General features: G+C 42.7%; 1 protein-coding gene across 2 annotated transcripts in view; it reads left to right on the top strand.

Annotated features, from left to right (window-relative positions):
- The window catches only part of arhgef49 (Rho guanine nucleotide exchange factor 49), a 65,860-nt gene that overhangs the window by 44,995 nt on the left and 6,084 nt on the right, over positions 1 to 14,781 (top strand). For both annotated transcript variants that reach the window (XM_067604448.1, XM_067604447.1), the window contains exons 3-5: positions 1,947 to 3,682; positions 10,493 to 10,694; positions 12,112 to 12,322. In XM_067604448.1, coding sequence (XP_067460549.1) covers positions 2,007 to 3,682; positions 10,493 to 10,694; positions 12,112 to 12,322 — 2,089 coding nt within the window. In that variant the 5' untranslated portion in view covers positions 1,947 to 2,006. The remainder of the gene's footprint in view (positions 1 to 1,946; positions 3,683 to 10,492; positions 10,695 to 12,111; positions 12,323 to 14,781) is intronic.

Genomic DNA, 14,781 nt, shown 5'->3' on the forward strand with positions numbered 1-14,781 from the left:
GTCTCAACTGTGGATTCAGTAACATTAGTAGAGGTTCACTGAATATAGGCTAAGTTTAACATGGACTAGTGAGGAGTCTAGTCTGTTTGTCTTAGTGATGTAGTTGAAATCAGTATCACAATATGAATAAGAATATTTTTTATATTGATGTGTATCAGTGCAGTGAACTTTGTGCCAATTATTTGCATTTCATCTGACAAAAAAAAACATATTGTTTTGTTTGTCTTGATATGATGATATCACAATATGATTTTGCAGAAAGTCAGTAAATGATAATATTAAATAACTGCCTTACAAGACATTAGTACCCTCAGCTTTATAGTCTCTGCCTTTTGGGAATCAGGATCAGATGCACTTTAATTCACTTTTAACATCTATTATTAACTATTCTAGTAGGTATAAACCCAAGTTGTGCAGCCAGTCAAATCCACAGATCATATTTCATATACTAGAAAGTTAAGTTAAGTTTCCCAAGACACCAAATATATCTACATATAATTTAGGGAAAATGTGCATGAAATGATGGGTGAACAAATCCAGAATGTTTCCACTTGGTCCACTGATTCAGGCATAGAAATATTGCATCTTGCAATACATGCAATGTAATCATACAGTGTGGAAGATGTTTTTCTAAATGTGATCTATTTTAAAGTAATTTAAAGGGGACCATACCAGTGTTTTTGCAAGTTTTAGCTCCTCAACATTGGTAGACTTTTTGCAGATTAAGAGTTTATAATGTATTTCTTCTACCATTCTAGGCAGACACTGGTTTCCATTCAGTTGTATACTGTATGAAAATGCACACAGAGTTGTTTAATCAATCACAGTGAACATCAAGTCTGCATTCATTTTGTCAAGATTACATTATTGTTGTGAAGGAATGCAGTTCATAAATAAATCATGCCACAAAAATGAGTGCAGACTTAGTGTTTGCTCTGACATATTTCACAGCCCACATTCACATCATTAATATGCTGTGCGGAAATTAATGTGAACTAATGGCTGCCTGATGGTGAAGTAGTACTAAATAAAAGTACTAAATAAAATGTTGCACCCACGAATCACACTGGACTCAGCATGAACATTTTTTTTTTTTTTTTTTTTAAAAGATGGATGGTCTTATTCTGAAAGAATAAATGAAAACAAACAGTGATTTTGCTGGTCTTCAGTAGCTTTACTCTTTACTAGGTGTAACTGCCAACTGATCTGGCTTCGAACAATGTACAAAATAGGGTAACAATCACAGTATTGTATAAAAATAAAATTCATTCATTGATCTACAATTCTTATGATTAGTATATTTTATAGAAAACAATATATGAACCCAGAGATTACAATAAATTAAATGGTATAACAAATTAAGCTCTTTTCTAACAGTTTACTAACTACTAAAATCCCACTCCCTGTGCTAAATACAATGTATCTTAACTATATTTACAATGACGCTTGATTCTCCACTCCCACATCCCATGTGAATGTTTACTGTTACTATGGCAACAAGTGACAGCTGACGTTAGCGTTAGTTAGCTTAGCTCAATCGTCATCATAAAATTACAATTCAACATATTTTAACAAAATCAACAACATCTGTATGGTATCTGTAAAGATAGAAAATCAATATCATATGCATAAAATAATGTCACAATTGAGTGGGCAGATACACATAAATATCCAATATGTCACAAAAACAGTATGGTTTGCAAGATGCTTATCTGTAATAATAAAGTATATGTGATTTGTAGTAAATTTGCTGAAACTTGCAAGATTCATATCAATAGTTTGAATAGTTTATAGTGATGTTGCAGACATAGTCACAACTTCAACAGTTTTCTCTGCACATACTGATACTAACAGCAGGTCTGACAGAGTATAAGACACACTCAGCTGTTGTGTATGAGGATGTGTGTGTTGATTCTTTATCTCTGATCTTATCTTCATCCCTGCAGGCTGCAGATCTGCGTACCTGCTGACTGTGTGTCTGAGGGCAGTTCGCTGAGCCCGCAACCATGCCAGACGTAAAGCCTCCACCGCCATGTGACTACCCCTCCACCTCCTCCGCCGCAGCCTCTGCCGGCTCACCTGCTGGCTGTACCTCCTCCCTCGACCTCATCATAGACATGGAGCCCTGCATCACCAACCTCCCCCTGTCCCCCGACCCCTTGTCATCCTTCCCCCGCCACAGACCCAGCGCCCCCCACCACCCTGGCCTTCAGGGGCCTCCATTCCCGCTCATGGCCAGGTGTAACAGCAGCACTCTGCTCACTAACCTGGGGCTAAGGCACTGCTCTGGCAGGCAGGGCCCTCCAGGGATGGTGCCAGGACAGGGGCTCGCTCCGGGCTCTTGCATCCAAACAGGAAGCAACAGCAGCCGGCCTTACAGGAGTATGGAGAACCTGAACTGGAACACTGTGTCTGATTCAGGCCTGTACACATTCAGTGCTGCTCCTTACAGGCGTGTGGACAGTGAGTTTATTTTGCGCTACACCTCCACTAGCCACTGGTATGATGGACCTCCGGATGGATCTTTGGTGGGGGCCCATGGACTGGTGCCTAACACAGAGAGCCTGGCATTCTACCCTCGACATGGGCTCCCCAGGAAGGATCTACCACTCTTCCCTCAGTTGCTATTCCCTGGTGGTGTCGATGAATGGGATGCAAGGAAGGGCTTGAGGGACAAACTCCGCCTTCAGAGTGCAAGGTCAGCAGTAGAGCCTGTGAAGACCCTCCCATTGAGGCCTCAAGTGACCCCTGGTACTGCACCTATCGAACGGGAAGGGGTGCCTCATGTGAATTCAACAGGTGCTGGAACCAGGCCACTGTGCACAATGCGCATCAGCTGCCCTGAGGAGATTAAGCAGGAGGTCTTGAGGCGCCTGCAGCTAAGGCGGCAGAACAGCAGCCCCAACCTGGCTCTCCACAGCTCCCCATCCAGCCCGAAAGTGGTTAAAACATCCTACACAACAGACAACATTGCTGGTAACAGGAGTGGACCAGATTCTTCATCCGAATGCCACAGACCTCCTGTAGGACGCCTATATATCCCCACCTTCGAAGAGTTTAAGAGGATGAGGCAGAAGGGGGAGGAACAGAACCAGGAGTCCACAGCAGGTTCTGTGGTATCTGGAAAACCTCAGACACACCTGCCACAAGACGCAGGAGCATCAGACAAGTTACCTTCTGATTGGACTGGCCCTCAGCTGGTCTCTAGTGGAGGAGACAAAGAGCAGAGAGGAGACTTGGAGGAGGCGGAGGGAGACAAGAGCACAGGTGAAAGGACAGGCAGCAGTGATGAAGGCCTGCCGACCAAACCCCCCTGTAACACTGTGAGCAGTAACAGCACTGCAGCCCCCGCCTCCTCCTCCTCCACCACCTCCGTTACCAGCACATACTCTCCAATCCGCACAGGCCCATCTCCACGTCCCCCACTGCAGCCCCTGGCCAGCTCAACCCAGGAGAAAGCCCCCGCTGCAGGGGTAGAAGAAGGTAGCAGCAGGCGCAGGAGGAGCAGTCTGGAACCAGCTGGGTCAGTTCCCTTCCCGCCCAGCAGGGAGAACTGGGAACGTCCCTCCAGCTGCTGCCCAGCTCTCCTTCTGGAGGGGACGGACTTGTCCAGCTACGGAGCCAAGATTTATAAGATGAAGGATGGCCTCATTGGCTCTGCACTTGACCTCATCAAGAAGAGGTTAGTCTGGGGGGCAGGAGGTCATTGAGGAGTGGGGTATATGTGTTTACTATTGTAAATTTCACTTTTACTTGAGAATGAAAAGTAAAAGCACTCATTATATCATATTTTTATCATGGGAGTAGAAGTACCATTCCTTGGAAAAGCTAAAATAAAGTGCCTCAAATTGTATTTTAATACTATACTTAAATATGTGCATGCGGGTACTTTCCACCATTGATTATTGTGCGTGTGTGAGTGTGTTTGTGTGTGTTTATTATTCAATTGGCCAAATATATACAACTACAGATGCAATTTCAGTTCCCTACTCTGGTTGGCTGAATACGTTTAAAAGTGCTCCGTTAACAGAAAATCAGCTGCTATTGTGAAAGCAGCTCTAGTTTAATTCAGTGGGGATCATTTGTCATCGATTTGTTGTGTAGCATCCACACCAGAGCTGCAGACTTGAGACTTGACCCACAAGACTTGGAAACCATGCACACTCATTTTTACACACAAGTGCAAATGTCAACACCCACACAAATCAAGCTGTACAGTACAATTGTAAGCTATGTTTCCAGAGTATTTCCATTACTGTACAGTAGATGCTATTTTATACTTCTACTCCACCACATTTCAGACCAAGATATTGTACTTTTTATTATTCTATTCTACTTAAAATCAGGATTTTACACAAAAAATAGGATGATCTTATAAAAAACAATGCATTTTATCCAACTATATCGAGTTGTAAAAATTAGCTCCATCTCCACCTGCTACAACATTAAAATGATGCCATATTAATGCATCAGTAATCCTGTAGGGCCTATTTAGCAACAAGTACAAACAAAAGCTTAGCGACTAAGCTAGTCACTTGGCACTGTAAAATGGATAGCTTTAGCTTGTTTTTCATATGAAGCACCAACCTGACACAGAAGACTATTTGTGGTGAGCTTGAAGCGCTGTGAACCTGAAGTTTGACTCATGTTTGAGTTGTAAGAACTGTTGTGTCTCCTGCCATCCAAAAACACAAACTCAGTGTACAAGTGCATTAAATTGCTGATAGTGAAGGCCACCATTATACCCAATTTGTTGCCTCCTGCTGGCCTGGAGTGCAGCTGCCCAGATACTAGCTAAACATAGTGGAGCATTTAGCAGCTAAAGAGCCAGATATTTCCCTCAGGAGTTGGCAGAGAGTAAAAACAGAGCTAAAAGAGAGTGAATATTGGACTTACATTCACCAGGTGGACAGAAACACACCTCCAAATGATTGATAATGTTGCTCTGTAACTGCTGGATGTGGAAATAAGCAACTGTTTGCTAACAAGCTCAACATATCAACTTAAAAGGTGATATGTGAAAAATATAGATGTAGTCACCGTGATGTCATTCAGTGGTTCGTGAACTGCCGTTTTGAAGCCTCAAGTTTAGCAATTTGACCATCACCATCTTGGATTTTACGGTCGACATGTTAGACTTTTGGAGCCAGAAGCAGAAGTGACCATATTTGGATGAGAGTGTGGAGCTGACCTTAGCGCTAGCTGCTAGCTTGGTTCGCACAGTGCATTTACAATCTATGGTTAACAATGATAATGCTAATGCTAATTTTCGCTGGTAAAAAACAGGCCTAAAACCATTAAAATAAAATGTACTCACCTTCTGGAGGGGACGGGAGGCCAGGAGCTACCCGCTTGTTTGTAAATGAATGTTCACAACTTGTTTCCGCTGCTCCCATGTGGCAAAATAAAAATCAGTTATTGCAAGTTTAAAGTTAAACCTGCAGTGCGGAACCTTTGTCTCCCCTTCTGGCAGTGAGAGTAATTACAAAAACACTGTCCACATGTGCCATTATGACGTATGCTGACCGGCTGGTCTCACCCAGCCAGCGGTTCCTCACAGCTCCGAGCAAACATCCAAATAGGCGTTATTTGGATAAAGTGACGACATATTGGAAATCGAAATGGTTACTTTCTTGCCTGAAAAAATATAAAAATTTTGTGTAGATATATATTAACAGTCCCACAGTGAAAATTATAACAGTTTTCAGCCATGCATACCCAGTATCCCTTGAGATCTCACGAAAATACCCGAGGGCCGACTACCTGTCGGGATGGGTCGGTGTGCCGAACATGACATAATATCCCTGGCAAATCTAAGGGGAAACCAATCGTTGCTGGTTGGCGTAAAAATGTATCACTGCCTTTGCACCAGGGCGGGACTGTCATACCAGACACCAGCTTAAAAAACTCTGTATATTGTGAAATACAGAGAGGTTTATCTGGCAGTGATCTCAATCAGAATTGTATGAACTCGTTTGGCAAGGGCTTTAACAGACATTCATTTATATGTAAAAGTCCTGCGCTCAAGCTTTAACTTCTTTTTTTATGCAGGATTTTACTTTTAATTTGGGACTTTTATATTATAGCAATGCTATTACTTATGTAAAAAATCTGAATACTTCTCCCGCCACTGCCAAGTGTAGTAGTGAAAGTCCATTTGTGTTGGACTCCATCAGTGAGTACAAACCAGCTCCAGGTAGACAAATGAGAACAAAGGCTCTTATGCTGCATTGTACTTACATTGAGACGTGAGTATTTTACCAATAACCATATTCCTTTTAAATCCAGTTAATCTCTTTATTGGTGAAATTAGACCTTGCACTCATCATCTGAGCCCTGTAAGAACTTACAGCAGCAGAGGTGTGTGTATTTATCAGGGAAGTGAATGCGAGCACACTTTCATGAGTGTGCTTTGCAGTACCAGAGCGTTGTGTGCGGTGTGTGTGCGAGTCCATCTGTTTAAGCCCGTGTGTGTTGTTGTTGTGTTATCGATTTATCTCAGTTATTGTGATAACAGCTGTCGGAGCTAACAGGGTTGGCTCTGCAGACCAGACTGTGGGTGGGAGGCTGGCATGAAGTATGACAGACTGACAGACTTGCTATTTCCATGTCTCTCCTCTCTTTCTCTCTCTCATTGTCAGCTGTTGGCTAAATAAATGCAGGCTGTGGTTCATTCTGATCAAGGACAAACAAGAAGAGAGTGTGTTTTACAGCACTGTGGTGCCATTTGGCTCCAGGCTTCCATGCAATGTAAATATTAGACCCTGAACACAAAGGAGCTACTAGATAAGGCCTGTTGAAGAATAGAAACACCTCCCCTACAGGCTGTGATAGATGGGAGATAGACGGTATCCTTCCCTGCCTGTCAGGACTCTCCGCTGACTGTCGCTCCTTTGTCTGCACTGCGAGATAGATGTCTGAAGCTCAGCTGCATGAAGGCAGTACTGTTTGTGTACATACAGTATACACTATCTCCAATGTGTGAAAGTGCAGAGCTGCAGTCTAGTGCTGCAACTAAAGGTTATTTATATGATTAATCTACATAATAAAATAGTGCAAAATGCTCAAGGTGACATCCTCAAATTGCTTGTTTTTTCTCTGACCAAGAAACCTCAGAATATTCTATTTGCAGTGACCATTTCAGCGCTACGGCAGTCCTCTCATAGAGCGCATTGATTGCTCAAGCAGCTCACATTCAAAATTGTTTTCCCCAAGTGGATTCATCTCATGTTCAAAAAGCACCCAACACACTGTGTGCTCCCCTGTGATTTAAATTTGACCTGAGGCTCTATGGATGTCTTAATACTTGGAGATTTATTAATTTAACATGACAATATTCTGTGTGATCTCTGCACCCTGAGGTATTTGGCTCCCACCAATAAGCTTTCACTATAAGCACTTTGTTTAAGTGTATCATGTAGCCGAACTTGCATACAGAGCATAATATAGCTCTGGCTGCATTATTACAGTAATATTCATATTATTACACCTGGGAGGATTTTTATAGACTAGAAACGGAATGAAGCACTAAGGCAGTGCTATTGAGTTTATACTGCACCAGTGGTGTATGGTGTGTAAAAGGGAGGCGTGTGTCCACTGTATGTAACACTTTCTATTTATTGGTCTCTATTAGATGCACACACCCATAGAGAAATATATTGAATCATTGAGTGATATATGTATCAGTGAAAATGACAGACGGGCTAATTTCAGTGTCACATCATGCTGCATTGAGCAGTGATCTATCACATTCAGTGCTTTCCTGATAAATTAAGCTGCAGGTTATTACTTCCCATGCATCATCCGAGGTGTGACAGCTAATACTGTGAAGGAAAGGCCTTTAATGACAGCTTGTCCAAGTGAAAACCGATTTAGAGCCGCATCCTTAAAACTGTATTAATTACATCTGCCTCCTCACCCCCTCTGACGCCAATATGATTTGGGCACCTTTTATCTGCAGTGTTGGCATTGTTGATTACTGTAATATGGATGCAAAACTGGCAGCTTGTAAGAGTTCGCTGTAGTTTGGTATGAAAATGTGTGTGTGCTTAAGTGCATACAAGTGCCACACAGCGTCAGAAGGATGTTGAGAAATTATTTTCGATGACGTGTCCAGAAAGTGGTTTAGGACGGACAGAGCTTAGAAAAGACAGTTACATAAAAACCATTAAAATAATGAGAGTAGCCACAGGGGAATGTGAGGATACATAACAGGTCAAAGAGAACTGCATATCATAGCAGAGGTTAAAACTATTAGAATTATTCAATTGGTGGATAATAAATTATATAATAAACATAATCATAAATAATCGTTTAATCTTTTTATCTACCAAAAATGCAAACATTCAAGGGTTGCAGCTTCTCAAATGTGAGGATTTGCTGCTTTTCTCTGTTTATATTGTAATAAATGTCTTTGGGTTTTAGATAAATAAACAATTTGAAGATGTCACAGCACCCAACCTGATGAAAACAAGGTAGTGCATTGTGGACATGACCAGAAAGATGAAGAGAACAATATATTGCAACATTATATGCAACCTCAACAGTCTATATCACCAAATCTCAACTTCATGAATAGCTGCTGTTGGATAAAAACAAGAAGCCTTGCTGTAATCAACACTAACCTGACTTGCTCTGCGGACTAGCCATCCCCCTCTCTTGTTACAAGCACCACTTTGAAAAAGAAAGTCAATATTCCAGGAATTTACAGCCTTTCTTTCAAACTGAAAGCCAGACATAGTTGAGACTATTATGGGCTTTGACCCTTGGGCCCGTAAAACCTGCTGAGCTGATAAAGAACTACAAGTGCCTTTAATTTCAGTAAAAATATAATAATCTCTAAAATTGCTGTTACAAGGTGCTTTTTGATGGCAGTGATATTATATTTCACACTCGTGCCTGCTGGACCATAGAACTCACCAATGTTTGGAAAACTAAATCAATACACTGCATATAAGTTGTAGTTATGATATAAATAATATTATAGATTTTAAGACGTGTGCATTATTTTAAAGCTCCACTAATCAATATTTCATATATTAACACTGAATTTAAATGACTACATGTAATGTTAAAGGGGTCTCTTGCAGTGATGAATGCACAGGCAATTATTAGCTTTTAGCTTCTTTTAGCTCATTCTTTTGGATTTATGGCACATTTACTGTTTACATTTGCTCAACAAACAAGCTCTGATCAACCCACTGTACACGACCTGCCCCACACCAAACAGCAGACAGACAAAGATAGAGACTAGCTACTGAGAGTCAGATATTTTTCTCAGGAGAAAACAGAACTAGAAGAAAAGTTAATATGGGGCTTACATTGATCAGGTGGACACAAGCACGACTCCAAATGAATCATAATGTTGCTCTGTGTCTGCTCGATGTGTAAATAGGCAACTGCTTGTGAACATATTCGCCATGACAACTTTTTAAGAGGATAATATGTCAGAGGTGTGTGTTTTTTAGCTGGTTGTGGTGTTTGGGTGCCTCCAAGTGGCCAAAAAATGAATCAGTGCAGCTTTAAGTAAAATGGTGAGACTGATCTACTATGAACTTATGACATTTTTTCCCATTTTTGTGCTTGTGTTAGACAGAGAGATAAAAGAGAGTTGGGGAATAAAATGTAACAAAGGTCCCCAGCCGGACTTTGTGGTTCACGGTAGCCGTCTTCAACACCAAGGACGCCCCTGCTGGCTTATACTTTTTTGTTTTTTGTTTTGCTGTGTGTGTGTCTGTCATAGCCATGCATGCGTAAGTGCATTTGTGGTTTGAGTCCATGTATGTGTGCTTTTGTGGGTTGTCTCAGATTACATGCTGACTGTGTGGTGCAACAATGGACCCTCAGTAATCACACAAAGGAATGAAGGGAAAGTATGATGCCTCAATGCGTTTGTAGTGTGAGGGTGTGTGCAGGCAGCGTCCCTGTGGTCCACGGGTTCAGGTGTTAATGTCCACTGATGTGTCTAATTACTCTCCTCCTGAGGAGGGGTTGAGCGTGGAGGAGTTAGAAGAGAGGAGAGGCATTGATTTGGGTGTTTAGGGGGTCGGTGAACAGGGAAAGAAGAGGAGGAGGAGGAGGAGGAGGAGGAGGGTGGGTGGGGGGGATAGAAGAAGACACAGCAGGGAGTAGAGAGTAGAAGTGTGAGTGGAGAGGGGAAATGAGGTGGAATGAATGACAGGGATGCTGTAAGCAGAAGAGAGCTCAGCCAGAATTATAATTTCAACCCTCCTCTCCCTCCCGTTCACTGCATTTTCTTTTTCTCTCTTCCTCCTTTTGACTTCCCCTCTTTCATTTACTTCCTCTCTCCCACATCCTGCTTCCATCCTCCTCCTCCTCCTCCTCCTCCCCTTTCGCTTCTCCTCCCTCTCTACCTCCCATCCCTTCTCTCTCCCTCTCCTTCCCTTCACATCTCTTCCTTCCCATGTCCTTCCCTTTCTCTCCCCCTCCTGCTCCCCATCCATCTCTCCCCATCTCCTCCTCTCTCCACCAGCTGCAGTGCAGAGATCTCCGCCGAGGCCCCCGTCAGGCTGTCAGGTGACCGGGACGGAGGCTGTGACATCACCGCCCCCTCGACCGACTGTCAGCCCTCCGCCGTTGCCATGGCAACGTCGGCAACGGCCTGCGGAGCTGAGGCTGGCGACGAGACGCCTGCAGGAGGAGGAGAAGGAGGAAGAGAGGAAGCAGGAGAATGCGTAAGGATTCTTTTTCATTTTCCTTCTCATTTTTTACGTCTGAAATGTGTTGTCTGCGCACGTCTTTGCCTGCCGCTTTTCTTTGTTGCTTCGTAGTGCACAGAATAACATAGATCTATTGGTATTCAAGGATGGCTGGGACAAGCAAGGGGACTGCGACACACACACACACAGACATATGCACATCACTCACACACACTGATGCAGAGGTATTTGTTGAGACAAGAACGAGCATGCAGCACTCTGTCTTCCAGCAACAGCTCGACGTCTGAGGATGCAGAAAAAAGAGGATTAAGACCCCCTTCAGCAGCTGGCTGCTGGTAACTCAGCTCTTCATTCCTGCTCTCTGCATGGCTCCTCTCCGCTGGCTGGCTGCAGCCTGACACCAGCCTCAGATGCAGCTAGCATTATGCTGCTCTGTGCATCTGCAGAACAGAACAGAAGGACTGACATGGAGTCGCTTTTCGCCTGCATACTACAAGGCTTTAGGTAGTTTAGAGAGCAGATGTCGAGGTGCGTTCGCTTCTGGCATTCCAAAATTTTTGGCTTTGAATCCACAATGGAGCCTCCTCTGCGTAAAGAGGAGTAAAGGCTGCAATTTGATAATCCAGCGGAATGAGCAGTCGCAACATGAATTATTCTCTTTGTGTTGCCTGATCGCTGCAAGCTGTACATCATGTTGTTTTCTGTTATAAAGCGATGAAAACCTTCCTGCACCCTTCAGTCATGTGCAGCTGTTAGTTGTCAGAGAACTGTCAGCATTTGAGGTAATTATTGATCCAAACCCAATATCATCAATATCATGGAATGGATGTGGGTGATGCCTCTGGGGTTAGGGGTCATGTGTCACGGCGATGACCTTTGAACTTTCTACTGTGGGTCAACTCCCAGGGGCTTGAAGACCCTAAAAGGATTTTAAAAACCACGTGAGGAGTGTTTGTCCCTGCGGAATGCTGCAGTGTGTCGGGGAAGTCCTCGCTTTACCTCAAAAAAATGCCAGGAGATGCTTTGATTTATCACTTGGGGGACGTCTCTAATCTTCGCGGCTGGGTGGTTTCAAGTTGTGATAAGAGCAGATTTTTGGATGTGTGGCCTTGTTGTGTTTAGAGTCTGTTACAAGACTTGGCAGACGATTAGTGCTGCATCTCAGTATGAAATTTGGATTCTTGTCAGTTCTCCAAGCTGGGATCAGAGAGATAAGCAAAACTTGTTATGTAATGATGTCATGACAGTGAACATGATGACATTGTACATGAAAACTCCTCACACACACACACACGCACGCACATATACACAAGCCGCGATTTCACTCTTATCATCATTTTCACCTTATCTCCTCAGAGAGTTTTCCCCTTTTTCATCTGTTGCTATGGCAACATGACCGTTTGATTGACACACGTGTCCTTCCAATCTGCAGCACACCGGTCTGGGCTGCAGGCGCTCCAGCTCGGACGCAGCCTATGAGCTGGCTGAGACTGTGAGGGCGCAGCGTGAGTGTCGCCTCCGGCCCCACTACAGCGACCCCATGCCAGCCGACGCCTCCAAGCGCAAACAGCTGGAGATGAAGATTGCTGCCGCCGCCCGACTCCACGGCCATCGCCGAGACAGAGACAGAGACCGAGACAGTGGTGAGCACTTGACTCATGTGTGACAACTTGTTCTAACTGTGTTTGACCTGTTTTCTGGAAGTAATCCCCTGCATTTTGGATTCAAGCAACTTTGGCACAAAAAGTGAATGATGATAAAAGTGAAGTGACATATTTTATTATAAAACTAGAAAGAAGGCGCATAATCCTCCAAATTTTAATAATAGAGAATGTTTACAAATCTGCATCAACACCCACAGTGAGAGAGTCGTGCTGATTGGCTGTTGGTGTCAAATATGTAAATGTTGTCCAGGAATATTTAGTTTTAAATGAGCCAGATTAAATTCAACTGAAGCACTACATATCGATGAAATGGCATTCAGGATCTCTGCATCACAGTGTATCATAATTTGGTTGCAACTGCACAAGGCACTTAGGAATTTTGGTAGTAAATGTTTGTATGTTGTATGTCTTGTGTTTTCTTTTAACATTCCAGTACCAGGTTGGGAATAAGTGTTATCACTTTGAATGTCCTCCCTTGGATTTCTTTTATGTCAATATTCCATAAATAATCCATATCATATGTGTTAAATGGGCTCCCAAACAGAAAGAGGAAACCAACTTTAAGAAAAGAGTATGGCATTAAAAGAAATACAGACAGGTGACAAATTAAAGGAAAAACTGGTCCAGGTCTGAATGCTCGACCCCTACAGTAAGGGGATCTGGTGGTTCTGTTATGCTTTGGGGGCATTTTGCTGGCATGGTTTGGGTCCACTTGTCCCATTAGAGGGAAGAGTCACTACAAATCAATACAAAGTTGTTGTGAGTGATCATCTTTATCCTATGATGAAACATTTCTATCCTGATGGGAGTGGTCTCTTCCAGGATGACAATTCCCCAATTCACCGGGCACAAGGGGTCATTGAATGGTTTGATGAGTATGAAAATGATGTGAATCATGTGCTATGGCCTTCACAGTCACCAGATCTCAACCCAATTGAACACCAATGGGAGATTTTGGACTGACATGTTAGACAGCACTCTCCACCACCATCATCAAAACACCAAATGAGGGAATATCTTTTAGAAGAACGGTGTTCCTCAGCCTCAGCATTGAATCTACAAGTCTCTGGAACTCCTCTGGAGGGATGAACAGGGGTCAAGCATTCAGACCTGTGTCAGTTTTTCCTTTAATCTGTCACCCGTCTGTATATCAATGAATCAGTAATTTTTATTTATATAGCACCAAATCACAACAAAAAGTAATCTCAGGGCACTTTTCACAGGTTTAGACCATACTCTTTAATATACAGACCCAACAATTCCCCCATGAGCGACAGCGGTAAGGAAAAACTCCCCTTTAACAGGTAGAAACCTCAAGCAGAACCCGGCTCTTGGAATACACTTCTCTGGCTTTTTTTATCATCCCTTGTTTGTACAAATCCCCAGTTTGTAATAGAAGCCTTCTGTGATAAACTTGTAGTCTCTAAGTCAAAATTGAGATAACCCTGATGACGTTACTATGACATTACTAGGATTATTTTTTCACACTTTAAAAAACTCCCCCTGCCCTTCAAGTAGTTTTTAAGATATCCTGTTACTGGACAGAAAAACAAACATGCTTGAGTAAGGCATAGAGCACACTTACAACACTTAAAAACACATACATACACTCCTACTGATGTTATGGACCTCTTCAGAGTAATATATAAACTTATTTGTGCAAAAACAGGCTTTGTGTCAGGAGTTATGTCTTCACACTTCCCTCTGGTAAATAATATCCAGCCCTCTCTATTTATAAAACTGTGGCCTTTCACAGACCTCCATGTCCTCATTACATCTCCCTCACCTCATCGGGGAGGTGAATCACCCTAAATTGTGAATGAAGCTCCATCTAAGCCTGGCATTTTACACTCCATCGCGTTTTAAAAGATTAAGAGCTGCATTTGTTTTGTTTAACATCTCTTATGCAACTTGGTGTTACGCTTGTCTCTGAATATTTTAGCCTTTGCACTCAGCTTACACCACACACACACACACACACACACACACACACATTTCCCCTGATAATACTGTGCTCTTCCCTGTCAACAGAAGCTCTTTGACACCGGACGCGGGCCACAGAATGTCAGTCAATATGGCATATGCTAATGATGACCTAGTTGCTCTCTCTAGCAGATACAAAAGATCTTAACTGGAAATACTTTGATCCTCAGTACCACAAAATTATCATCATCCTGTGGTCTCTTATTAATATATAGCTAACATAGCATCTGTATAATAAACCACATGTTTGACTGAAACATCTAAAACCTTGTTTTACTAGTTTAGCACACACATAAGCTTTGAGCACACACACATTGTATTGACATGCATGTGGACAAAGGTTAAGTCCTTGACTGGAGGGTTTGGAATCTAATTATTGGAGAAAGATGATATCTATAATAGTTTCTTCGTTTTGACATGACCAGTAATGACTAGTCCAGATTAAATGGGCATTC

This window comes from Thunnus thynnus, chromosome 11 (genome assembly GCF_963924715.1).
Source record: "Thunnus thynnus chromosome 11, fThuThy2.1, whole genome shotgun sequence".
Classification (NCBI taxonomy): Eukaryota; Metazoa; Chordata; class Actinopteri; order Scombriformes; family Scombridae; genus Thunnus; species Thunnus thynnus.